Here is a 27,584-nt window from a genome sequence, read left to right as displayed (position 1 = left end):
GCCTCAGTATGTCAAACATGGATTAACTACTCCATCCATGCCTGTTACTGTCTGTGATGTGAGTATGCAGTGAGGAAAGTACATTTGATATTGTCCATACCATGCAGCACTTTATGAAGCACTGAAAATTCAGTGTAATTTGGAGACATGATCCTTACATCTGAGGAGCTTGTTACAGTTAGATTTAAAACTTGATAACTAGTTTAAAAATATATTCTAAATGAATCTTAACTGTTTTAAGCCAGTAGTAGAGAATCACTTCATGTGGGTCACTTGAGAATAATCATTCATAATTGGCTGATGTGGGTGTGCCTTTGTAACTAGCACCTTCCTGAAAAAGTGTCCAGAATCCTCTATCATCAGCAGTTTCCTGTGGGTAGTGCAAGGTAGGTAACATTCCACCTTCACCCCTGGAATATTGCGAGCTAATAGAGTTGGGTATATTTTTTCTTTATGCTTCTGGAATAAACAGCTGTGTAGTATACAGGAAAACAAGATGCCTGACATGGCATATTCATTTCTTGGTGTCTTCAATATATTTTACATATCCTAATTTACAGTTGTGCCTTGGATCTCTACCATTCAGGTGACACTGAGCTGGTGATCGTTGCTTAAGATGTTGATCATTTAAAATCAAGAATGTATAATATAATCTGTTATTAGAATATGACTAGCATTGACTCTTCTCATGGTCTAGGTCTAGTGGCTCCTGGCAGCACTTTCTGGAAATCCCCTGTTATTCTGATAAATGAAAGAATTGCAGAATGGTCAAAGTGCAAAAATAAAACTTTTACTGAGAAGCATAAGTAAAAAGAAAGGAAGATGTCAAATAGGAACAAAGGAGGAGACAGAAATGTGGGTGTGCCCTGCTTGGAGAAGTGACGTTATGAAGTTTATTATATTGAGAAAAATATAACTAAAGGGAGTGAGTGAACTTGTATTGTTTTATATAATTCAGATGATCTATTGTTGAAGGATTTAAGAAATTCATTTCCGGATTCCTGTCTGTGCCCTCATTGAAAGTGTGATTCATTGTATAAAAATGGATTCACTTTCATCTTTCCAGGCATATGACTTGGGGAAACGATAATGAGAAGGTATTTCCAGGAATGCCTCATGGTTATGGTTGAGCAGCAGATTTTCTGTGTTTGTTGTCTGTGCTGGGTTTCACTCCTTCCCTTCCTTTTCAGAATTCCATTTTGAGTTGCATGTACTCACGTCTCCCTTTGGATGGCTTCTGGACCAGGCCTCCTTCTTATTAGCTCTCTTTTCTCCATGTTTCACAAAGATCCTGACTTTGAACATCATGAATCTGGATATGAAACAGAGCAGCCCAGAGAGATGAGGAAATACAAATTAGTTTAAAAGATCCCTCATTTAAGTGTATTGGATAAGTATAAAAGCAGACTTGGATAAGTAAATACTGTTTACTTTCTAAAAAGAGGACATACTCAGAATGAGTCTTAATCAACCCAGTTTATTCTAGTATATCTTACAAGTTTTAGGCCACTGGGGTATTCCCATATCAACTTGGAAAATGTGAGTATTTTTCCAGGAGACAAAGGTAGCAAAATTTCACTGAATTGGATTTTTGAGAGACATTGATAGCTTTGGAGATAAACAGAATAACTTTCTCCTTAAAAATTTAACTGAATTGCTAGGCAACATTTTTGTGTCTATCGTCATTGTTTTGAGGCTTTTAAAATTTTTACTAAAAAAAATTTCTTGCAATTAAAATGTTTTCTAGTTCTTTAAATTTAAACTAATTTCATATTTATAGAAATGGGGTAAATTAAATCATATTAAATGGATTGTGATGTTATGATCTATCTACCTATCTATGATTTTGTTCATGATTTCTCATTTAAAATCCTCTTCCCAAGGAAAGCCATAGACATTAACTAGCATTTCTCTTTCCCAGGGTGGGTCAGAGGTGCTATAATCTTCCCCTGTCCAAATGTCTTTGTCTTATTGCTGGTTGTGAGGAAATTCTTGGACCTACCTTGTCTTAAAGTAGATCATAAAACCCTCCTCATTCCAAAGGAGTCCTGTCCCATATCCTGGAAGGAGGTGTGTTATTTAGCTTTCTGTTGCCATAACAAATACCTGAAGTAATCAGCTTATAAAAATAAGAGGTTTAGTTTGGCCCGCAGTTCTGGAGGTTTTAATCCATGTTTGCTTGGCTTTTAGGTATGTAGCAAGGAAGCACATCCTAGCAGGGCAGAGTGGCAGAGCAAAAAGCCACTCAGCTCCTGACAGAAACATGAAGAGAGAAGAGACCAGGGTGCCACAATCCCCATGTAGGGCATGACCTTTTGAATCACCCCCTAGGCTCTACCTGTTAGAGTTTCTTCCATATCCTAGCAGCACCACTCCAGGGATCTAACCTTTAATGCCTGGGCTTTGGAGGACACTGAAGATCCAAACTACAGTAGGAAGGAGTGCTACAGGGGAGGCCCAGTATCTGAGTAGATAGGCCTTGCTTGTTTCTCCTCCTAGGCCCTTAGCAATCAGGCCTGTACAGTACATTTTCCACAAAAGCCCAAAGGACAGGGTTGCAGGGGAGCATCTAGATAACTGGGCACGGGGAGGTTACTGGAGGGTGACACCCTGGAGAGAGCATTGAAGCCTGCACCCCTTCTCCCATAACTTACCCTAGGCATTTTTTTATTGTATCTTTGTAATAGCCTTTATAATAAATTGGTAAATATAAGATATCCCTGAGTTCTGTGAGTTACCCAAGCAAATTAATTGAACCTGAGGGAGGTTGTGGGCGCCCAAGTTCTGGCCAGTTGGTGAGAGGCAAAGGCATACCCACCTGGGCTGGAGGCTGGCATCTGGAGTGGGGATGACGGCAATCTTGGGGACTCAGCCTTCAACTTATAGGATCTAACTCTATGTGCAGGTAGAAGAATCTGAGGACTTCCTGGGGTCCACTGCAGAATTGCTGGCTGGTGGGGAGAAATTCCCATACCCTTTAAAGTCACATAAGTCTTCCGTGTTGATTCTGGTATGAGAGCAGGAGAAAACACAAGACACTTCGTTTGTTTCTGCAACATATTTGGTGTCAGAAGTGACTTGTTTTGTGAATGTGTGGTAAGAGACAGTGAGTCTGAGTTGGGTTGTTTTTTCTTTATATGCCCTCAGATGAATATAAACTGAAGTGAAAACATTTTGCATCATTAGAAAATAATGTTCCCAGCTGGGTGCAGTGGCACATGCCTGTAATCCCAGCACTCAGAGTCAAAGACAGGATTTCTGGAGTGTAGAAGTTTGAGACCAGTCTGGGCAACATAGGGAGACCTCATCTCTAAAAGGAAAAGAATCATCCAAGAAGTATTTGTTCACTGTTTGTAAAAACTGGAGAGCAATGTATCTTTTGTGTATCATGTTCATTCAAAATACACATTCTTTTTAGACTCCTGCACCCATTTTGTAGCATCCAACTGAAAGTGAGGAAGAATAGAAAGAGCCAGTAAATTGTCTGGTGGTGTGTTGAAAGGCTTTGCTTGCCCAGGTCTGAAGTGCTTTGCTGCTGTGACTCTGATGGGTCAGGGCATGCTGATGTTCTGTCCCTTTCTAAGTGGAATTTTCCCTTAAATCACACCTCCTATTTCATATTCAAGATCCAGGGGAGAGAGCAATATTGCCTTACATGTCAGTTTTGAGAACTGTACCATTTCATAATCAAGGCTATACAGTAGGATAATTTTTCTTTACATTAAACTCAGTCCATTTATATGCTTCAAGGCACTAAATTCAAGGTTATCATTTTGTATAAAGCTTGCTTGAAAAATAAAATACCCATTCTGACTTTATTTCAATAGTAATTCAACTGACCTATCTATCTTAAAATAATTTTGGTATGGTTAAATTTGGTAAGAACTGGCCTGGTAGTTATTCACTCAAGTGGTGCTGACCTTGTAGGGACCTGCCCTGAGAAGTTGAAGAAAGATGTGTAGCCCCAGGAAGGACTTCATTTTCTAGGAGACAGGTACAAGCCTTGAACTAAGTGGTTCACAAAGCCACTTCACCTCACCTGCCCAGGGGTCCATCTTTCTTCTCTTCTGTTAAAGAAAAGAAAAGGAAAGTAAAGGAAAGAAAAGAAAAGGAAAGAAAGAAAGACCACCATTTCTTCCATCCAGCTACCTAGTTCTGTGTCAAGGTTTAGAACTTAAAAAAATGAATCCCTATTTCCTTTTCATTTTGCAGCTCTCCCAGGGGAGGTGTAGTCTTATCTGTCATTTATACCTGGTGAACAAGAACCTTGGGAGATCCTGTACCAAAGGCCAGTTAGGGTAGTTGAGAGGGAGGAGAGAACATGATCCCATGTGCTGCAGGTAACATAAGAGACAGCATCATGCAGAAGGCAGAGCAGCTCCAAAGGAACAAGGACCCAACGTTCACTCACTGTATTTCTTAGGGCCAGTCTTGGTTGGGAATCATCTGAATTCTGGTGTTTCAGGTACAAGATCTGTGATTCAGCATGGAGGGTGGGAAGGACAAGGAAGGTGATCTTCCTGCCTCAGGATTGGAGGGTACAGTTTCTATAAGATTTAGCTGATTTTCAAAGGTGTCCTCTGGTCCTGAATGCCTGAAATTCTTATTGTTTGCAGAGATGCCAGAGAATGATTTGGCTGTGGGGAGATATTGGGGCCTGATGGGCCCTTGTGCTTAGAACTCAGGGTGGGATGGTATCCTCTCTGGATTGTTTTGGGAGCAATTCATCCATATAGTCATTTACTTTTCATATAGCTTAAAAATAATTAAAAATGCATGTGAGTCCTCTGCTCAAAAAAATCTATGTGTTCTTGTTATACTTTGGGAGAAATATACAAGTATGCCAGTGTGTGTGTCCACATTGGGGGCTATAATCAGGACTAGAACTGCATAGAATAACAACTACCAGTACCTTTCCTTCATAAACATATGAAAGTTCCATCAGTCAGCATATAGTGCACTTTATTAGGAGGATGTAGAAGTTGTATGGCCAGGATCTAATGTCACACCTCTGTGCCAGGCTAAGTTAGATATGGACATTGGTCTTTCCTCAGCCCTGCCTGGGCATACAGCCATGGCAACTGGGACACAGGGTCTCTGGTTAGGGTGAGGTTTGGATTGTGTGCTAGGGGCACAGTTCACTCATGGAGCTTTGGGGAGTGGCTCATGACTAGAAGTGAAAGAATGTTGGCAGAAAGCTCAGAGGAGGGGTTATTTGGCACATGTGTCCTATAGCCACAAGTATATGGACTCCAGAGCTGTCAGGGACAAAGAAGGAGAGGGGTCTCTGCTTGATGCAGCTCCTTCCTGGATAGACATGTTACAAGTCATTTGCTGCCCTGGTCTGAATGATGTAGTAAAATGCTACCTTCTGTATGTAATCCTTTTATTTCAAGTAGGACATTTAGATACTTGTTCTTCATTAATATAGGATATTTTAGTTTTTAAATGTTTTTGGTTTTAAATTCATAGAATGATAAGAAGTGTGAAATATTTTCTAAATGCTACTAGATATTTTTAGTACTTTCTGCTTAAAAATAAATGACACATATATACCACAGAGTAAAATTCTTAGACATCTTATTTCACATTTGCAGAGACTTTGCCATACTATAAATTAAGTCTTTAGATAATATATTATTTATGCTACAATAATTTTCTTACAAAATTAAAATTACTCTGCAGGCAACATTTGTCTTTTATCTAACTTTATTTTATGTAATTTAATGTCAATAATTGTTCTGAATATTCATATTTGAATTGTGCTTTCTGGTTTATAATGTGCCTGTTGTTTTTTTCACATACTTAATTGCAAACTTTTTTTTCACAACAGTTATGTGTGTATCTTATCACCTCTGATGGAATATTAGGTTTTTGTGATTGGGGACCATACAACAGAGGATCATTTATGTTACAGACTGCCTGGGAAATGCCCTGTAAATGGTAAGGCCCAAATATAGTCATTCTTTGGTATCCATGGGGGATTGGTTCCAGAACCTCCCTTCCACCCTATAGATACCCATAATCCTCATATGTTCAAGTCTCTTATGTAAAATGGGGTAGTATTTGCCTATAATCTACCCAAATCCTCCAGAGAGCTTCACATATACTTTAAATCATATATAGATTACTTATAATACCTGATACTTGTACATGCTATGCAAATAGGTGTATCATATTGCTTAGAGAACAAAAATCTGTATATGTTAAGTATAGAAACAATTTTTTTTCAATATTTTCAATACCCAGTTGGTTGAATCCATGGATGCAGAACTCATAGATACAGAGGGCCAACTGTACATGTTTACAGAATTCACAAAGTTGTATTAAGAATTTTATATTCTTTAGATGTAACTTTGTGGGTGTGATTCACTCATTTGGCAGATATGCCTTGAGCTCACATTTTAAGCAAGTTGCTTTTGGCTACTCTGGTGATAGAGTTTGATAAGAGGGCAAAGCTTATACCTCAGGGAGGGAGGGGATCAGATTAGATGTGGCAGAGCAATGGAGAAAGTGATCAGAACCATGAACTGGAACCCAAGTGAGAGGTTCCAGAAATGACTTCTAATTTGGCAGGGGGCTGTGGGATGAGGAGGAGGCAAGGACTAAAGGAACAGGGGTGGCTTTTGGAAGAGCTGATGTTTTTGTTGGACTTGGATGCATTCCAGGCCCTGGAACAGCATGAACCCTGGAGGTATGAGGGCAGCAAGCAGCTGTGGAGCATTCTGGAGGTTGGAGGAGGAGGGGCCTTCTTGGGAAGGGGTGCATCGTGAGTAATCATGGGGTCTTCCTGCAGAGGTGGAAGTGACTGATCTGGCTTGGAGGTGGAAGTCTGGCTTCAAAGGCCACCAGTTTCAGAGGGAATGAGAAAGTTGGAGCAGTGAGAATAGGGCTACCTTTGGACAAGTTTCCTGTTTTGAATGGAAGGAAGTGTCAAAAAAGACAGGAAAGAATAGTTCCAGCTAGTGAATCAGGGTAGATTCTGAAGGTAGGAGAAAGATAGGAAATGAGCAAAGCCCAGAAAAGATATTAGTCTGTCTTCTCCAAGATCCATGTTCCCTCATGGTCTCCCTGTGGTCGTGTGAATTGGGGTGGGGGTAAAGTTGGAGCTTAGGACAGGATCATGTTGGCAAGGTCACAGACATCATGGAAGAGCTGCAGTGGCTGTTGTGACAAGGGTTGACAGTGATGAGGAGTAGCTGAGGAACCTGTTGGTGACATCAGACTTGACTTTGTGGAAAGGGACCCATTTCCTCTAGCTGTGCTTGTTAGCCTGAGAGAAAGCACAGAGGATATATTGTTTGACACTTGACCACATAGGGAGCAGAAGCAAGTGGATTCAGCAGAGGCTTGGCCTCATGAGACCTGATCTATTGCATGTGACAGGGGCAATGCACCTCTGTTTTGTCAAAGAGCAAAGTCTATGGGAAAAAACAGACATGGGGATTTGTAGCCAGAAAATTTTTGAAAGATTTTGAACCTGTTAGTGGTTATTTCAGAGCTCTTACAGTAGCCTGGCAAAGGCAATGTGATTTAAACAAGACTGAAAGTCAAAGTATTTGCAAAAGTCAGTACACTTGGCCCTTGGTGTTCACAGGTTCTGATCTGTGGATTCAACCAACCCATAGACTGAAAATATTAGGAGAAAAACTGTGTCTGTGCTGAACATATACAGACATTCTTTCTTGTCATTTTTGAGTTATATGCAGCTACTATGTCATTTACTTGTGGATCTTGGTATCCTTAGGGGTCCTAGAATCAGTCTATCCTGCATGGTTACCTGGGGACAACTGACTGTGCCATTGTTTATATCTTAGAGGAGGATGGTTAATATATAAGCAATAAAACAAAATAAATACTGAAATCATGGCATACAGACGAATACTAGTTTGGAAGTCTGTAAGAGGACTTCTAGAATATTCTTGTTGCCTTTTCTTATGTTTCCCTTCTGTACCAGGATCTTGTTTATCATCTAAGGTGTACTGACAGGTTTTGTGCAGGGCATTATGCTGGAGCAGAGGACATCAAGGTAGGAATCTGACACAGGTACCCGTGCAGAAAGTTGCACTGTGAGGTAGGACAACAGTGAACCCACTTAACTGGGACCAGCATGAGAAAAGCATTTTCACATAGTATTCATTTTTTTCCTTAGCTTATTCTCTTTAACTTTTAATATTGAAGATGTATGGGAAACAGGAAAGATAGTACAGAGATCCTGTGAGCCTTCACCCAGCACCCTGTCATTATCATACAAAACCATAACAGAACCCAAACCAAGAAGATGATGTTGATGTGAGTGCCCTCATCAAGATGCAGGAATCTCCCTCTGCCCTTTTCTAGTCTCACCCCTCCTCTTCCTCCCACTGTCCCCAACCCCCACCGTCACTGATCTTTTCTTCATCACTGTAATTTTTGTCATTTTGAAATTTTATATAAATGGAAGGTATGTGATCTTTCTTTTTTATCCCCTTCCTCTCTTCTTCCTTCCTTCCCTCCCTTCCTTCCTTCTTCTTTCTTCCTTCTTCCTCTCTTCCCTCCCTCCTTTCTTTATTCTTTCACAGTGATAGGGATAAACCCAGGGCTTCACACATGTGAAGCAAGTGCTCTCTCACTGAACCACACCCCTGACCCTATATGACCATCTGAGATTTCTTTTTTTCTTCAAAAAATGTCCTCTGGACCTTTCCATATTGCATTGCCTTTATTTATTGCTCAGAATTATCCCATGGGATGGATGTGCTAGAGCTGAACTAGTTTCTAAAATCTTTGCACAGTGTCTTTGCAGATATATGTGAAAGTATACCTTGGCTTATTTTTAATCATGAGAGTAATATGAAACATTTTATAGAAAGTTTTTAAAATAAAGAAAAATAATAATCTATAGTCTCATTCCTCATGAATCACTGCTTTTATTCATTCCCTTCTGTTCCCTTATATATGTACGTTTTGGACATAGTTTAAATGAATTATAATTCTGTTTTAATTTTCAGCATTCTGTGTTACCATGCCATCCTCATAATTATAATTTTATAACTATCATATTCCATTGATGGGTTGTACCATTCAGAAATCCTGGAGCTTGTTTTCAGCTCATCTATTAGGAAATACAGTGAAAGGATGGAATGGAAAGAGAGTGAAGTGAGATGGAGACCTAGCATTCAGGGTGTGACCCACTGTGTGCCTCATGACCCACAGTGTGGGTTATGACACCTGGCAGCACAGTCTGCTGTTACTAATAGATAGCTTTTTCTTTTACTTGGTGTTAACTCTCTTCTTTTATGTGGTATTATTCAAAGAAAACCAGGTGTACTTGATTTTGAAGGCGTGTTCACCTGTCCTAATTCTCTCCATCATGAATTGAAAATCTGAGTCTCTGAAGGGAACAGGGAGAAAGGACAGCATCTGGGAAGAAAGGGAAAACAAGCTATAGCACCCTGGGCCTGCCTCTGGGCTGGGCATGGCCTTGTCAGGGTAGGGGGAGCACCAGTGCTTCTGTGTAGAGAGTCTATTGGTGATTGGAGACAGAAGGGAACATTTCCTTTATTTGTAGGCCAGTCATCCCTTTGTTGAATTGTGATTAAATGATGCATAAAGAAGCCAGCATTCCTGCTGGGGAATCATAAATATATATATATATACCATAAAAACACTATGTTTTGCTTTTGGACCAAGTTAGTCAATCACATTCACACCAAAAATGTAGCATCTTTGGACTTCTCTAGTGGCCAAAGGCTCAACTTCAACATGTGTCATTTCTTTGAAAGAAGCTCAGGAGGGGTCATGGATAAGGACATGGTCATTGTCTTCTTATGCCTTCCTCCCTTCTTAGTGTCTGATCTGGCAATGAAGAATCTGTTTCTTTAGGAACCCTTGGAAGAAAAGTTTTGTGACCTTCATCTTTAGGGATCAGGCAGATTTGTTTGGGAAATAAGAAGTGAGCATTCTGTACAGAGGAAAGAGCAGATATCAGGGTGATAGTGGTGAGCAAGGGCACCGTCAGGGTATTGGACTGGAGCATCATAGGCAGGGTGCTACCTCCTAAGAAAAAGCCTTGCTTAAAAAAGCAAGTGAATCACAAACCTCTGGTATATATTCAGTATCAATTTTTTTCCCCCTTTGCTTTAACTTAAGAAAAAAACCCTGACTATAGTTTGGCTTTGAAATGCCCATATGTAAATCAATGGATGTGTAACTGATGTGATTCTGCAATCTGTATATGGGGTAAAAATGGGAGCTCATAACCCACTTGAATCAAAGTGTGAAATATGATATATCAAGAACTATGTAATGTTTTTGAACAACCAACAATAAAAAATTAAAAAAAAAAAAAAGAAAAAAAGAAATGCCCATGTGTAAAGGATTGGTCATTAGCCTCTTGTGCTATTTTGAAGTGGTAGAACCTGTTAGCAGGTGGGGCTCAGTGCAAGGAAGTTAGGTCGTTGGGAAAGTGCCCTTGAAGAGGATATTTGTACTCCCCATCTGCCCTTTTCTCTCCTTTTTCCTCTCTGGCTGCCATGAGGTGAGCAGGCTCCTCCATCATGTTCTCCTACTATAATGTTTTATCCACCACAGACTTGAAGCAACAGGGTCAACTAACTGTGGACTGAAATTATGAATTAAAATAAATCTTTCCTCCTTTAATTGTTTATATAAGGTATTTTTTATCACAGCAATGGAAAACTAACATACCTTGTGTTGCCATTTTGTAAAGAAATACCCAGTGAGTATGATCATGTGTAAGTGGGATGTTATGCCCACTCCCTTCTCTCTGAGCAGTGCTCCCGGGTGAAAAAAGTCCTGTCCAAGTATCAAGGCTCAGTGCCTGCCTGCTGGGTTTTAGTGTTTAGTCATGTTCTGTTCTCATGCAAATTAGAGGAAAAGGAAAATGTTGTTTTTCCAGAGCAAGAGAGTAAGAGAGTAACAAAAGCTCCTGTACAAGTGAGGTGGATGGATGTGCTTTTGTTGGAGCAGGCAGGCAAAGAATCATTCATAATTGGTTATAATTTCTCTGCCCTAGAATACTGCTCAAAATTCTATGTGGCTTGGTCACTGGGTCTTTGTCTTCCTGGGTCATAGTCACCTGTTAACCTGGTGAGCCCCAGCCACCTCATCAGTTGGGATTAAGTGGAATTTCCTTTCTTTCTTTATTCTCCTTTGGTGCACCTGGGGAATGCCATTGAGGAGTAAATCCCTGGGATGGTGTAAGGATATTGACAAAGCTATTAGTTTCCTGGGTTGGATGCTTAGACTTCAGCAGACAGCTCACAGCTTTCAGAGAGAGTAGATGAACCCCCAGGCTTCAAGGACTGAAAGCCTGTTATGCTTTCTTAGGGACCTGGTCACTATCTAAAACACTGTATAGACATCATTATTATATTGCTGTATTCAAATACATCCTTTGTTTTCATCGTGTGATTGTTAACTGAAATAGCAGCAACTCCTAGGATACTCCCCTTGAAAGGATTTTTTGGTCTTCTATAATGAGCACAGATTGTGTGGCCCAAGGTATCCCAGAAAGGACATATGATAATAAATTTATACTTTTAAATAATACCACATTAATATATTCAAAAGCTAGTGGCAAAACTGTGTGGACTTGTGGCATAATTTGTTACCATATCCTATTGTGTGTGAAATTTTACCAAAAAAAATTAGTAAAGCAACTTAATTGATATTCATGTGCATTGAGCTCAGCAAAGCCTGAAAGTGAATTCCATCTTAGTTGAACTTCTATTTCAATATTATTGACATTTACTCTTTAAAGGAATTTTTGTAAAGTTTCAGTGTAACATTCTATTGAACATGGAAAGCAAAAATGTGGTTTGTAGACAAATTTTGAGGATGTGGAGAAGTATACTGCTTTATTGGCCTAAATCCTTGTTTATCTTAGTAGGTAAGAATTAAGTTAAAGAAAAATGAAGTTTTAACTTTCAGCAGCTGTTAAAGAGTTACAAGAATTACAAATCTCCTTAGTGAGTACATCGCAGATTCTGCAGTGTTGGGGAGTGGGATGGGGTGGGAGAGGGATTGAGTTTGTGAGTATTAGGAGTTTCCCTGGGCTAAGCACTGAGCTCAGCACTTTATTTCATTATTTCCATTTTGATTCGCAAGAAAACAGCCGGGAATTGGAGTTATCAGAGAGAAACTTCAGTTTTCCCCTGGGCTTTACTTGGACAAGCTGCATGCAGAATGGAACCAGAGTCTGTTGGACAAAATTTGAAATTTGCTAGCGTGGTCCTGACAAGCTCAAATTTAAAGAAGCAAGACCACTGCTATCTGTGCTAGAGAGTGTGTCCAGTGGGGGTCACTACTGAGGGTGGCAGGGTGGGAACTAGAGAGGAGTCTTAGAATGCTCCTCCTGTATTCATTATATACATATCTTTTTGGTGGAGAGAATCATGTACCAGCTTTGTGGACCACTTTATTCTATGTATCATGCACCTTACCTGAGCTGGAGTTTTGATTCCCTTTTCAGCTGAGGAATCTGAGCTGCAGAGAGCCCGCTGGCAACCTGGTTGCTCCTCCGCAGCACCCCAGCTCTTTTCCACAGCACTGCCCTGAATTTAAGCAGCTTACGTAAAGGACTTTTGAGTGTGATTCTGGCCTATGTTGATACTAACCGAGAGAAAGCATAAGTTGCCAATCATAAGCTGTTTCCTTCAGAAAGAGGCATATCCCTGAATTCTTTCAAAACCTTGCTCACTCAGAGGCAAGTGCCCTCCTGCTGAGCTCCCCTTGGCCCTTTCCCCACTGTCCAGACACATATTCTTCCTGCTTCTTTCCTCTTCCTTGGGTTTGTTACTCCCCCAGCATCTTTCTTCTGTTACTTTTCTCTGCATCTTCACTGGAAAAATTGTCTCTCCCTTTGTATGCTTTATAATATCTCACATTTCTTTTGCTTGGGCTTATTGAACTATTCTTTCTGTAGGTCTGAATTCCTCATTCTATTTTAAGTCACTTGCAAACAAGAACTGGGGTTTCCTTATTATTACTCATTGTGAGGCTTCCAGCCTCAGTTTCCTCATCTGTTTAATGATGACACTGGGTACTAGAAAATTCCTGGTATTTTGAGTTTCAGTAAGTATTAGTTTCCTTCTCTCTTGGAAGACAAACTGAGTTAGATCAGGCCTGTGCTCACATAAGAAAGGAGAAACTCAATTGGAAACACAACACAGTTCCTATTAAAGGAAATGTCCAAGCTTCTGCTAAGCTTTTATTTGATGCATAGGAGCTGAATGGCCTTTTGGTTTATTTAAACTGAAGTGCTCTGCCTCTGCAGGGAACAGAAGGAAGAAGATGAGGCTAGAGAGGGGCCAGTGACAAGAGGAAGGGAAATGTGCAGGGTAATCAGGTACAAGGGTGGTATGTGCCCTTGCCAAGCTAAAAGCCCAGGTGCCCCGTATTCACCGAAGCCAGGGGCCTCACTTCTCATTTTGTATTGTGCTTTTGTGTTCTTTCTCATAAAGAGAGCTTTCCAGACCTTACAGTCTTCAAGCCCCTTCAAACCAGGATCTGCCCTGGGGGCAGGTGAGTTGTCACAGTTAGTGAGAAATCCTGGGTGGTGGTCACAGTAAGGTCAAGGATATCTGAGAGTGTTTTAAATGTTTGGCTTGCCATCCAGGTGATTCCATTTCTCCCTGGAAATCACACACTCACAATAAAAGTTATGCATATAAAAGTTGTGCATAAAATCGCCTACCATAGCTTGTGTGTCCAGTTGTGGGCAGGTGGTAGCTAAAGAAAGGGTGCCCTTGGAGGTAGGAAGGGAACATAAAGTGACTGGACTTCCATAGCAACATCAGACAGAACCTTTTCAGGTCCTGGCCTGCTACTTGTCACAGAGTGGCAGATCCAACCCCCAGAGAGCCACAGAAAATCAGGAACAATATAAATACAGCAAGGAACCACTGACCCACCGAATCTGGGGTCCATGATATGAAACTCAGAGGAATTAACTTGGAGAAATGTAAGGATAGGACAAAAAAAAAAAAAAAAGGTTGTGTGCTTCTTCCTGAGTTGTGAACAGGTCAGACTTAAGAGAATGGTGGAGATGGAGATGCAGTCCAATGGAGGAGAAAATGCCTTGCTGAGGTTTGAGACATACACAAGCACAATCAGGAACATTTTTTGTGGGGGTGGGGTACCAGGGATTGAACTGAGGGGCACTTAACCACTGAGCCACATTCTCAGCCTATTTTGTATTTTATTTGGAAACAGGGTCTCACTGAGTTGCTTACTTTAGGAACATTTTGAAGTCTGTGTTTTCCTGGACTACCAGAAACAGGATTGGGGAGGAGATAGTTTAGAGTGTGTCAGCCAGGGGTAGAGAGCCAATCAATCTCTTCTTTCTTCCTTCCCTTCTCTCTGCTTCTCCCTCCTTCCCTCTCTCCCTCCTCCCTCCCTCCCTCCCTTCCTTCTTTCCTTCCTCCCCAGACTGGGAGGTGGGAGAAAGAGGAGGCATGAACTGGGGCCACAGGACAGACACACTGCTCTCTGGGACCCTGAAGACAAGGAGCTGGGACGAAGCCACAANTCCCTCCCTCCCTCCCTTCCTTCTTTCCTTCCTCCTTCCCTCCGTCTGCCCTGCCCCCCCACTCTCCCACTCCTCTCTGTCTTTTCTTTCCAAGGAAACAGGCCCAGCAGACCTGATGCGATCCACAAGGCCTGTGTCTACCGTGTAGTCTAATCAAGAGCACGGGCGTGGTCTCTCTCACTTGGCACATGTCTCCACAGTGTGCCCTTGTTAATTCAGCATAGTGTTTCTCAGGGTTCCTTTTGTCACTGCTCTTGTTTAGAATTCTTGCTATTGGTTTTGTTTGGGAAGTGAGTGGGCCAAGCACAAAACCTTGGGCCTGACATCGCTGGGCAGTTCGGCACCTCAGATGAATGGGTCTGGTCTGAGTGTAGTCATAGGGTGGAGGAGAGGCTGTGCTGGCTGCTCAGCTCGGGTTTCGCCAGCCCAGACATCTGCTGGGAGGCCTAGGCCCTATTTTGAGAAACAGCTTCAATGAGGTTATCAAGTGTCATATTTTCAGTGGAGAATTAAAGGCACCTAACACTTAGCTCCTAGTCCAGAAAATGTCCATATGGAAGCAGGCTAACTCTGGGCCTCTATTTCTGCACATGTTTTCACATCTTCCCTCTTCACTGCTATTTTTGCTGAAGGTATCTTGGATTACAGAATAATGTCACCCTAAAAAAAGTGCCATTTCCATCTATTTTAGTTGGTGAAAGTTCTGTTTATTAATACAGGCAGAAATAAGACTGTGAAGTGATTAAATTTGAGGTAGTAAGTATATGATCTAGCTGCTTTTATACTGCACAAATTTGTAAGCAGGGTTGTAATGAAGTCATCAAAATGCAAGTCCAGAAATCAGACATTTCCCGTGAGACACTAGTGTTGGGGGGCATTATGTGGATGATCATTTCTCTAAACCACCATGTTACATGAGTCCATGGCCCCAGGTGTATGGAGCTGGGTTCATTTTCCTGAGAAATTCTCTGAGCCCTGTTCTGTTCCCATCAGTTACTGGTTGTGTGGAAAGCTGGCTCGTCAGATTTCACTGCTTTTCAGTTATTTACAAAAGTAAATAGAAATAGAGCGGGCTTATCAGTCAGCAGCCAAGATGCATTTCAGAGTGTATGGCATCCTATCTAACTCCTGGTTTTGCAGTTTTTATCTTAGGATTCCTGTTCAGTTTACTTCTTTTTTCACACTTTGCTAAAAGGAACTTAATACAGATCTGTTTCTTTTTTTCCCACTGAAGGGAGGAAAAAAAAAAATCCCACATTGTGTGGCTTGTCAAAAGCAAATAAGTATCCTTAATATTTTCTTGCCTTCTAGATGTGGCATTTCTGTTCTGTCTGTGATAGGGGGTGTATTGATTTTTCTTGCTCCTTGCCAATTCTGTTAAGTGAATCCAGAGGAAAGCTTGATTTTGCTATAGGACTTCTGAGTTGAAATCGGTACTGTTTGGCCAGCATGTCTCTTCTGATGCTAATGTAAAACCAAAGGTGAGAGCCGAAAATAACTAGATACCTGTTATATCCCCAAAACATGATGAAATCTTCAAAGAATGTCATTTTAACCAATGTCAGTGAAATTTCATTCTGGTTTACTCAAGAACTTAATTGCTATTTGTGTTTATTTTTTCCTGTACCTCTGGCGGACCATTTGCCATTTCCATCGTTATATGTTATGTAATTTACTCCTGGTTGTTTCCACAATTATCTATTATTTAAAATTTAATGAACTTACACATAACTTCTTGGGGACTTTCTTGGGATGTGGCTATTAATGGGCAAACAGCCCAGGAAGAAATGTAACTAAATGATATTTAGTCATAAAAAATCTGGTTGTTATTTCTTAAGGAAATAAAATACCCTTTGCTACCCAAATTGTAGTTCAGGGATGCAGCAGGAGGGCCCAGGATTTTTCCTAACTCAGCTTTGTAGGTCTTTAGCATGGCCCTATTCTAGTCCTTCTTAATAGCCAGGTAGATCTGGGGTTCTCAACACTCTAACCTCCTGCTGGTCTACACACCCTTTGTGTAGAAATGCTAAGGTCACATCATAGGGAAGTGGGGAGTGGTCAATGCAGCACAAGGGTCTGATACAGATCAGACAAAATTGTTTGAATTTAGCCTAGTGGGTGGAGGGAGGGGGCACTGAGCATTTGCATCAGGGGCCATAGCTGGAGGGAAAGTTCCTTGAGGAGGATTCATCTTCAGCTTGTGGAAATGGGACTCAAAGGGAGTGAGGCAGGTGGTGGAGGCAGCTCCTTGGGAGTCTTGTCTAAGTGTCTGGGGGAGAGAAGATCATAGTCTCAACAGCAGTGGTGCACTGGAGATAGAAAGGGAGCCATAGATAGAGTGCTTTGACAGAGTTAGAATCAGCCTGGCACATTCTTTGGACTTGGGGAGGAGGAGGAGTGAAAGGAAGAAGAGAAGAAGAGGGAGAAAACACTGTGAGGTAGAAACCTTCACAAAATAATGAAGCCATCAGCTGAAACATAGAGGGAGGAAAGACAGTGTTGCATAGAGAGCTCTTTGCTGGGCATCCTTAGGGCCTAGAGTCCAAAAGCCTTGTGCAGTCTCCAGGAATTGTGGAGCCAGGTGGTAGCAGGTGTGGTGTGATCTTTGTGTAATAAGGAAGTTTGGAGGAGTTGTCTTACTGGAGATAGCTGGAGGTACATGCTGGACTTCCTCAGGGTTGTGCTAGCTGGACCATGCCTCCCTCATGGAGAGAGAGGTTGACCAGAACTTTGAAGACTGCTGGCGAGGTATGTGTTTGATTCCAGTGATACTGTAGCCTTCACGAGATGACAGCAGTAGCCAATGTTGGGGGCGATCTGGAGGGGATGACCAGATCCCTCCATCTTCATGACTGCTGTACCCTCTTTGAGCTCCTCAAGCTCTTGGCTTGGAGGAGAGCTAAGAGCACAGTGGGCATGTCAGTCTGTATGTGTCCATCTATTTTGGCAGGAGTCCTGGGAGTCCTGTGACACTGTTATTTGGTAGAAACCAAATATGTGTTTCAAGCTTGAAAGTGACACTGTCACATAAAAAACTGGTTGCAAGAAAACAATGAGCTTCTGGTTGTCTAGCTTTGGGAGGAAGTAAAGCAGAATCAAAACTCAGGAAAAGAAGGTGCTAAATCATGCCTAGGAGATGATAGGAAGGATTGCTTTATGCAAATTTAACACATGCTTAAGTGCACAAAGCTGGCTATGTTAAGACAGCTAGCTGGCTTGTTTCTCCAAGAATAATTAGGTTTTCTCTCCAAGGGAACGCCTGCATCCCATACTGGCCAACTCCCAGAAGTTGTTGAACCCACTTTTGGAGAAAGAAGCCAGGTTACTTCCAGGTATCCTCATTATGACGAGCTCTGTCCTTCCTCCCATATAACTCTTGTTGCTTACTTTTCATTTTTTGAGTTTAGAGAGTTTGTTACTTTGAACAAGGGAATCCAGATAATTTTTTCACTGTCATTCTGTAAAACAACTTGTGATTTCATGGCTGGGAGTGCAAGCCACTAGCTGCCTGGAAAGCATTGTGTCAGGTGGCACCTGGGTTGGATCAGAGGCTCTGCTCTTCCAGCAGGGAATAAGGAGCTGTTTCTGTCCTTGAACTCCTGGGACTGCACTGGCTCCAGTCGAAAGCCCCTGTTGTCCTTTCAGGGGCCCAAGCAAGCCAGCTCCAGCAGAGAGCAGGGGACAGCTTGCCATGTATGCAAACATTGCCTGGTGGTTTGGGAGTCAGTAAGTTTTCTCCTCTGATTTATTTCATTTCATCTGTTAAGTATGTTCAAACCTTAGTAAACTAACACTGCCTATTTTTTTTAAAAAAATGGTTATTCTTTTTCTGAAATATTCAACAATGCAGCAGCTCTACTTTTTATCTGATACGTGGAGCAGGAGTTGCCCTGCTTAGCCCGAGCATGGAGTATTTGTCCACAGCTAAGTGATCCACATCTCCTGGCTCTTTGTTAACTTCCTGGAAGTTGGGTAATAGCTGTGGGACTCAGTTCTCAAATGTTTCTCTTTGAATATGTATTGATGTGTGGTGAGATAGCAGTGTTCACAGGTATTCAGGCCCCTGAGTTTAGAGTTTGGTTAAGGTTATGGATAGCTATTGTTATTATGTATTAGAGAATCCTATCTATAAAGCTAATCTTTTTATGTTGCCTTATTGAAAGCTTCTTCCACCACCCGGGTCAAAACTGTGAAATTCCATTGTGAGTAGGATTCCATAGTCAGTTTTGAATGCATTTTCTGTATCAGTGCACTTTTATTAGGCATCTTGAGGAACTGGCTTCTAATCTACACTTGCAGAGATAAGATATTTTCTTTTTTAATCCCAAACAGTAAACCTGCTAGTCATAGTAAAAATAACTGTAATTCATTACCAGTCATTGAGCATTACCTATGCTATGTCTGAGCGCCACACCAGAAAATGCATGGGAGTCAGCTCATTTAATCCTCATGCAGACCATACTGATAAACCCCAAATTGCCCTCTGTTCAACTCCCGGGGAAGCTGAGGCTTACAAATCATAGTAGCTTGCCCAAATTAAGTCATTTGCTGGAGGATGACAGCTTGGCAATCTCTTGGCTGGATTTGTTCTAACATCTTTCTGATTCCAGAACATGGAACCAGGGCCTTATAGCTCTAAGACGATGTCTTGGGGCAGATTTCTAAAAAACAGTGACCTTAAATTGCCCTGGACATGATGTTTTTATAGGTAAAGCAATATCCCCAAGTTTACTGAGCCAGGGTGATATTTATTGTCTTCATGCCACAGTTTTTCTGAGAGCTGCCTGTTTCATAGACACATATTTTAGCCTTTATTTATCTGGGTTTTTCTGATGATTGATTCTCTGGTTTTAAGTTTTATATTTAATGGCAATGACAGTAGAGAAAGTTTTGGTGGACTTTTCCTGATCTCTCCTTCATTAGAAGGAAATTTTGTTTTAGAAGTAATATTGCTCTGAGCTTTGGAGGTGCTGAGCTCTGATAGAAAGTATTACAGGGATGTTTAACTTGGGGTCCCTGTTCTTTCAAGGTGGTTTGTAGCAATCTGTGTCCATGAAGTAGTCTTGTGGCATCTTGCTTATGTAGAAGGTCCAATGCTTTCTTAGATACTCAAAGGAGTACTTGACTGTAAAGGCATAGAGGAGTTCTCCAGACTGACCTGAGGCTTATCCCAGCTCAGCTGGCTACCTGACATCAGCCCTGGGCATGTCCTTCCATCTCCCTGCTTCTCCATCTCTCCCTCTGTTTCCTGAAGCTGTTGAACATAGTCCCTGAGATTCTTTGTGAACCATGTGGAACCTTAACAATGAATAATGTTCTCTAGGACTCCAATTTTGTTTACAAACAAAACTTATCTGGACCACACATTGGAGAAGAGGATGTGTCTCTTTGAATGTGTGATGGAAGCCTTTTCCAAAGGTTGCTCCCCTATCTTGTCCCCCCTCTCAAGCTCAGCATTCTGATACTTAGCACAGGGTTTGCTGATTATCCTGGGCAACGATACATAATGGTCAGGATAGTATCCTAGGCTCAGAAAGACTTCAGCTGGAATTCCAGCCTTTCCAGCTATGCATAAGAACGTTACTTAGGCTGTTGGATCCTCAGACATCTCATCTGTAGAATGGGAAGAATAAGCTTGTAGTATGAAGTCATTGTGAGGATTGAATATACACAAAGTGTTTGGTATGATAACTGGCTCATCATTGTTCAGAAAATGACAGTGTAAAGTCTGATTAATATTGGAATTAAAGATGTGGGAGCCAGTACTATTTGTAAGAATGCCTCATCCACCTCTTTGGCAACACTCCTGACAGCTTTCTGTAGTGCTAGTGGATCAGAGTTCCTGGACATCAGTCTGTCCAGAGTTGAGCATATGGAACTGAGTCCCAGGGGACTCACTCCCATACTCACTTACTCATGAGGTGATCACTGAACTTACCTATCTTGTTTGGGCCAATCAATTTGTGTTCTCTTGGAATTGAACAGAATCTAGAGCTATGGCTGGTAATAAATAGCCAAACAAAACCAGGAGTAGCATATTTATATCTCTTAGGTTTTCCTCCAGCAAATTAAGCAAACATGCAAATACTGAAGAATCTCATGGGAGAGACAGGTGACTCCCTTCCGCCTGTGGCATAAACAGGCCATGTAGCCTGGCTTGCTTCATTGCTAGATCGGTAACCAGGAGGGGCCGGGGTGTGTCTGGTTTCTCTCTGAAGTTTTCTGTGAGCAGAGTTGTTTACCAGGAGCCAGCAGAGCAGCCAACGTGGTAAATTTTATAAATCACATAGGTACATCATTCAGGTAAGTTGTTGTCAATGTGGCCATTGACTTTGGCATCCAGTATTCTTGGATCCTAAGAAAATGTTATGCCTTCATTTCTGATTGGATACATGAAAGAAATGTAAAGCAGAAGAAGCCCTTTGGACTCTTGGTCTGGGGGAGTACAGAACACCATGAATTTCCCTGGGACAATCTGCAGGCCACAAAGCCACTCCATCCTAGTGGGGGGCCTGCTGGCACCTGTGGAATTTGGTTTTAATTCAGCTGCCAGTGGTAGGAGCCTGAGATTTGCATTCCCTGTGCCATTTAGCCCGCATAATTCTTCTTATTCCTCTGACTTTCAGGGAGCAGATTTCAAGCATTCTGCTACACATTGAAGAGCTCTCAAAATAAAACCCAGCTGGGAGTCACCCAGCTGATGTGAGAATTAGCAAACATTGCCCAGAAACAGTAAATGTGTGATGGTTTTAAGCTGAAATCATTTGGAGCTAAGATTGATGGCCTTTGAAATTCCAGAAATGTTTTTGTATCTACTTCTCATTTTGTAAATAGTTTCTGCTGAGGCACACCCATCTTTCTAACCTGGAAGGCCAGAGGGAATTTGGGTTATGTGCTCCATGATTCATCTCCTGAAGGGCTTGGAGGACCTGCCCTGCACCTGCTGGGTGCTGGGAAAGAGGAAACAAAACCTGCTTGCCCAGCCTGGACGCAGCCAGGGACACCTGTCTTGGGTGCACCTAGGAGGAACCAGGCATGGCCCGAATCCCATGGTTTCCTAGACTTGTGCGAAATCCTGCTGTTTAAACTGTCCCCATACTCCTGACAATTAGACACCTAGGCACAGCATTTTGAGAACAGCGCCACCCGCTTGGTAATGCTCATGACTTTTCAACACTGAGTGAAATCAGTCAAGGCTCTCAAGAGAACAACAGTAGTTCTTTCCTAGGATGAACCACTCCCAGGTGGAGGGAAGCTGGACATTTTCTATTTGTCTCTGTGAGTCTATCCTACAAAGGTCAGTGGTTATTTTCAGAGAAGCCTTGACTGCAAGCACAAAACAAGGAGGGAGGAAACTGTCTGGCAGAGGCTGTCTGGTCCTCCAACATGGTAGTCTCTGCTTTCTCATGCATACATCCTTGGCAAACACAAACCTGACTCTAGGAGTATCTGTACATAATCCTTTGGTGGAGAAGGCGTAGGAGGGATCCAGGATAATGCTTCCTCACTCTCCTGCAGCCAGACTGACACCACTGTGCCTACCATCTGTCCTGCTCCCCCCAGCAGGCTCTCTCTCCTGGCAAACACATTTTGCCCCTCCTCTGTTTCCCACAAGGGGAAGTTTAGACTTTCCTCTCCCCTCCATCATGCTCAGCATCCTTTTCTTGTACTTCACCCTGCTCAGCAAAACAAGCTGCTTATGGGGCTCAGGCTTGATAGGTAGAGATTTGAGGGTCTCTGAGAAGGAAACCGATGAGGGTGTGAGGGTGGGCCATAGTGCCCTGACAATGCTGTTGTTAAATCGTGGTAGCAAACTCATAACGAAAATTGACCCTGTTAACCATGGTGCAGTTCAGAAGTGTTAAGTACATTCACATTGATGTACAGCCATCACCACCATCCGTCTCAGAACTTTATTCATTTTGTAGAACTTAAACTCTGACCCCATTGAACAGTTCCTCATTCTCCTTCCTCCAGCCTCTGGCAACCCCCATTCTGTCTTCTGTTGGTGAATTTAACTACACTCCGTCCTCATGTAAATAGAATCATACATTGCTGGGACTGGCTTATTTCCTTGAACATAATGTTCATCCATGTTATAGTACATGCCAAAATATCTTTCCTTTTTAAGACTGAGTAATGCTTCCTTTTATATATTTGCAACATTTTACCTATCCATTCATTCATTGGTGGTCACTTGAGTTGCTTCCATGTTTTGACTATTGTGAATAATGCCACTATAAACTTAGTATACAAATCTCTCTTCAAGATCTTGCTTACTGTTTTTTTTTTTTTGGTGGTGGGGGGGATGGTTTTAAAACCACTAAAACCAGAATTGGACTTGCTGAATCATATGGTATTTCTATATTTAATTTTTAGAGAAGCCACTGTACTATTTTAGTGTATACATGTACTCTAAAGTCTGAAAAAAAAAAAAACAAAACTGAAATCCAAAACATTTCTGGACCCAAGCATTTCAGTCCATATATATAAAGAGAAAAATATGCCACATATTAAAAACATAGTCTTAATTTAGCATCTCCTGCTTCCCAGAGATATTAAATAATAAAGAAGTAAGGTATGCTCCCACAGTGGGCAGTCTGTGGGGTGAGGTAAGCCCATGTGCCTGGTATCCAGAACAGTTTTCTCAACCTGGAGTTCTCCACTCACAGATGTAGAGCTACTGCACATATACTCAGACATTGTTTTGAAGTAAAAATTTTTCATGTGTAGTTCTCTAAATTGGCATTCTGTGAAATAAAAACACAAACTCTTAAATTCATTAATATATCTATTAAATGTAGGTCGTGTACAATATATTAATTGCTTTCATTTAATGATAAAAAAATTATAGCTGCAATCATGCTGTTTTAATGCTGGCAACTTTTAAGACTGCTCAAAGCTTCCTTTTTAGGTGGATGTTATATCCCTGCGGTTTCCTTCTCCCTCTGAAATCCTTGCTCATTTGAAACTTCTTATTTTCTGCAATTTTAAAGAAATGTTGCAACCCATTAACATAAACTGAGTCTCAGATATTTGGATATAACCAGTCCATGATGGATTTAGGGCATTTTTAAGCTCCCCAGGTGAGTGCACTGATCTCAGCTAGGCCTGAGAGGAGCATGGTGAGAGGAACTCTCAGAAGATGTAGTATTCAAGAAGAGCAAACATAGAAGGCAAGGAGTATGACAAGGCACAGGTAGGTGGTGCTGCTGGTGGGTTTTCCAGGAGCAGTGAACTGGAGACCCAATGCCAGAATAATGGAGGAGACTGGAGAGTGGTCCAAGCTCAGAGTCAGAGTCAGTGCAGATGTCTAGACTCTAGAGGTTGGGATGTCGATTTATAGCTCAACAGGGGGCAGATGTGTTATGTTGCTGAGCCATTAGGCTTGCAGAAAGCACATAGCTGATTGTTGCTGTGAAGGTGTTTAGGGCCTTATCAGTTTTTTCCAAAAGGAGCCAGCAATTTATTTTGTGAGTGTTAAATATTCCATATTTTAAAAATTTGTTTTATTTCTTTTAAATACATGACAGTGGAATGCATCACAATTCTTATTACACATATGGAACAATTTTTCATACCTTTGTTTGTATATAAAGTATGTTCACATCAATTCATCAATTCATACATGTACTTTGGATAATGATGTCTATCACATTCCACCATCCTTGCTAATCCCTTGCCCCCTCTCTTTCCCTCCCACCCCTCTGCCCTATCTAGAATTCATCGGTTTCTCCCATGCTCTCCCTCCTTACACCACTATGAGTCAGCCTCCTTATATCAGAGAAAACATTCAGCATTTGTTTTTGGGGGATTGGCTAACTTCACTTAGCATTATCTTCTCCAACTCCATCTATTTACCTGTAAATGCCATGGTTTTATTCTCTTTTATTGCTGAATAAAATTTCATTGTGAATATATGCCACATTTTTTATATCCATTCATCCACTGAAGGGCATCTAGGTTGGCTCCACAGTTTAGCTATTGTGAATTGTGCTGCTATAAACATTGATGTGGCTGTGTCCCTGTAGTATGCTGTTTTTAACTCCTTTGGGTATAGTCCGAGGAGAGGGATAGCTGCAGTCTATGCAGTTTCCTTCTCCCTCAAATGGTGGTTCCATTCCCAGATTTCCAAGGAATCTCCATACTGCTTTCCATATTGGCTGCACCAATTTTTCCCCACATCATCACCAACACCTCTTGTTATTTGTCTTCATAATAGCTGCCATTCTGACTGGAGTGAGATGGTATCGTAGAGTAGTTTTGATTTGCATTTCTCTAGTTGCTAGAGATGATGAACATGTTTTCATATATTTATTATTGATTGAAATATTGAAATATTCCATATTTTAAAATGTTTGTCAACAATGTATGTGCATGCACGATAAACATGTATGCACACACACAACGCTCTGCTAGGCAAACAAATCTCCCTGGTGTCCTTGCAGCTTGCAGATTTGCACCTTCCTAGTCCATGGGCCTTACTAGGTGGGTAGTGGGTGTGCTGTGGGCAGGGGAATGCATGAGAAGATGGACAGCCCTCATGTGCAGTAAACACTGAGGAAGGAAGGAGTCCATGTCAGCAGTAGACTTGACTGAGAAGTTGCTGTATTGAAGAGAGAGAAAACATTCTTACACAACTCTGCATTTGTGTGTCCCTTAGCAATGATAATTTGGACCACAGCAGAGAAGGGTGGATGGAATGATACCTTGAGGTGACTTTGGGTAGTTGGGGACAGAGTGTAGATTTGGGGCAAACAAAGGGGGCAATTAAAACTTCTGTCTCTCTTCAGCCCCATGCTCTCTTGCATAGTGGTGGCTGAATAAAAGAATGCATTACTAGCTGCTTCTGGTTGGACTCCATATTTGGAAGGAGTTCAAACCAGCAAAGTTGAAATATATACTCATTTCCTAAAAATTGTCAAATAAACACTTTTTTTCTTGAAGGCAACTTTCAGCAGGTAAATCATAGACAAGACTTGTAACCCTAGACTTAATGTTGATTAGTGAAAGATTGTTTGAGTCTGTCTGTCTTGATTTTTCTATCTCTAAAGTGGGTGACATCTCTCCTTCCTCATAGAAACTGGACAGTGTAGTGGTTAAATTTTCAGGCTCTGAAATCAAATTGTCTGTAGTTGTTATTAGCTCTGCCTGTCTGTAACATGGAAATGGTGTACCTACACTTCTTATCTATAAAATATAAGTAATAGTCATTCCTCCTCAGAAAACAGAGAAAAGAATACATGAATCAATAAATATTCAGTCTTTAGTGTATAAAATGTTGACTATTTCATTTTTATTTCTATACAATGAAAGGAAGCAAGATAAAATACAGCACAATTTTATAAGTGCAGGGCTTTTAACAAGAAAAAGAGAAGAATTAATTTATGCCTAATTATCATAGTAGAGGATAAGATATGTTATTCCGAGTCTTGCTAAAACTAGTGACCTGAATATCAGTAAGTTTACAGCCTCTTCTGAATCCCATTTGTTCTTCCCCCCACAATTTAATTTTTAATTTTTTAAACATTAATTTTTTTTTCAGTTATAGATGGACAAAATACCTTTATTTTATTTATTTATTTTTATGTGGTGCTGAGGATCAAACCCAGTGCCTTCAGGTGCTAGGCAAGCACTCTACCACTGAGCCACAACCCCAGCCCATTCCCCCATTTTACTTTTTTTTTTTTTTTTTTTTTTTTTGTGCTGGGGATTGAACCCAGGACTTTGTGCATGCGAGGCAAACACTCTACCAACTGAGCTATATCTCCAGCCCCTGGTTCCCCCCATTTTTAATGACCTCTTTCATTTTAAAAGCAGTAAGTATGCAGACAGTGTTATAGAAAAAATTAAAAAAATTAAAAATGCACAGAATAAAATAGCAAAATGTATATCATGCCTTACATTACTTAGATGTCAGTGAATTCTTTTTTTAAAACTGTCTTGTGATCTATTGTTCTCTTGAAAAATGAAATTTTCATAAGCAAATAATGTTTTGAAGCTCATTTTTCCAAAAATCTTTGTTGAACATTTTTGCTCATTAGATTATATATTTAAATAGTGCCAGTGTAATGTTAAACCATTATTTATTGACATTGTCTTTTATAAGTGTATGATTATATTATTTGTTTGGTGATTTATTTAAGAATGTTTAGTTAGATTATGTATTTATTTGCTTGTTTGCTGTTAGAAGTTATGCCATAATGAGAGTCTTTGAATCTCCCACAGTGTGGTCTTGCAATACTGTCATTTCTTCAGAATAAATTTCTGGAAATAGAATTCCTGTATCTTTGATACCTCCTGCCATAGTACCTCCAAGAAGGTTACCTTGCAGCAGAGTTTATGGGGCATGGAGAGCTCATATTGCCTCCCTGTGGGGCAGGGTAGGGAGGATTGGGCAGGAGCAAGCCCTTGGGAGTCAGCCGATCTGGTTTCTAGCTCTGCCTGACACCCAATGATTGTATGCCCTTGGGTGAGCTATGGATTTCTCTCAGACTGAATTTTCTGAGCTGCAAAATATTTTGAGACCTGAATGATGTAACTACTGAATATTGTAGTTATTAGGTAAATAACTAAGGTTTTTATTAGCATAGGACATAGTGAATGTTTAGTGCGGAGTAAATGCTAGCTATTATTATAAAAATATATACAGGATCTATGTAAAATAGGGTCCTTATGTATAAATGACTACATGTATGTATGTGTATTTATTCTGATACAGCTATATAAGCATATATATATATATATACTTATATGTAGGTATATAGACATATAATGTATATGCATAAATGTATATATTTATACATATCTGCACACATATACTATAGGTATTCTGCATATCAAATAAAAAAATATATATACATATATATATATGTATATACACACACACACACACAAAAAAAAATGGTCAGTTTTCTTTCCTTACTAATCTGGAGGAAACAAGAATTTGTAAAAATATTCATCGGAGTAAGTGACTCATTGGCAAGGGTTTAGGAATCTCCTACAAAGTGATGTGAACATTCAAAACACAGTTTGAAATCTGATATAAATC

The 27,584-nt window shown here is 40.8% G+C and overlaps 1 protein-coding gene across 13 annotated transcripts in view; it reads left to right on the top strand.

Moving 5' to 3' along the window:
• Cobl (cordon-bleu WH2 repeat protein) overlaps positions 1-27,584 on the top strand; it is a 276,860-nt gene that overhangs the window by 44,670 nt on the left and 204,606 nt on the right. For 5 of the 13 annotated variants that reach the window (XM_048786635.1, XM_048786631.1, XM_048786634.1 and 2 more), the window contains exon 1: positions 5,920-5,943. The exons of 4 other annotated variants lie outside the window; for them this stretch is intronic. In XM_048786635.1, coding sequence (XP_048642592.1) covers positions 5,930-5,943 — 14 coding nt within the window. In that variant the 5' untranslated portion in view covers positions 5,920-5,929. Of the gene's footprint in view, positions 1-5,815; positions 5,944-27,584 lie in introns of those variants that run through there. 4 more of the 13 variants (XM_048786630.1, XM_048786632.1, XM_048786623.1 and 1 more) reach the window with 2 other exon arrangements.

Source organism: Marmota marmota, unplaced genomic scaffold, assembly GCF_001458135.2.
Source record: "Marmota marmota marmota unplaced genomic scaffold, marMar, whole genome shotgun sequence".
Lineage (NCBI taxonomy): Eukaryota > Metazoa > Chordata > Mammalia > Rodentia > Sciuridae > Marmota > Marmota marmota.
Note: the sequence above shows the minus strand (reverse complement) of the source record. Positions and strands in the feature narration are given on the sequence as shown.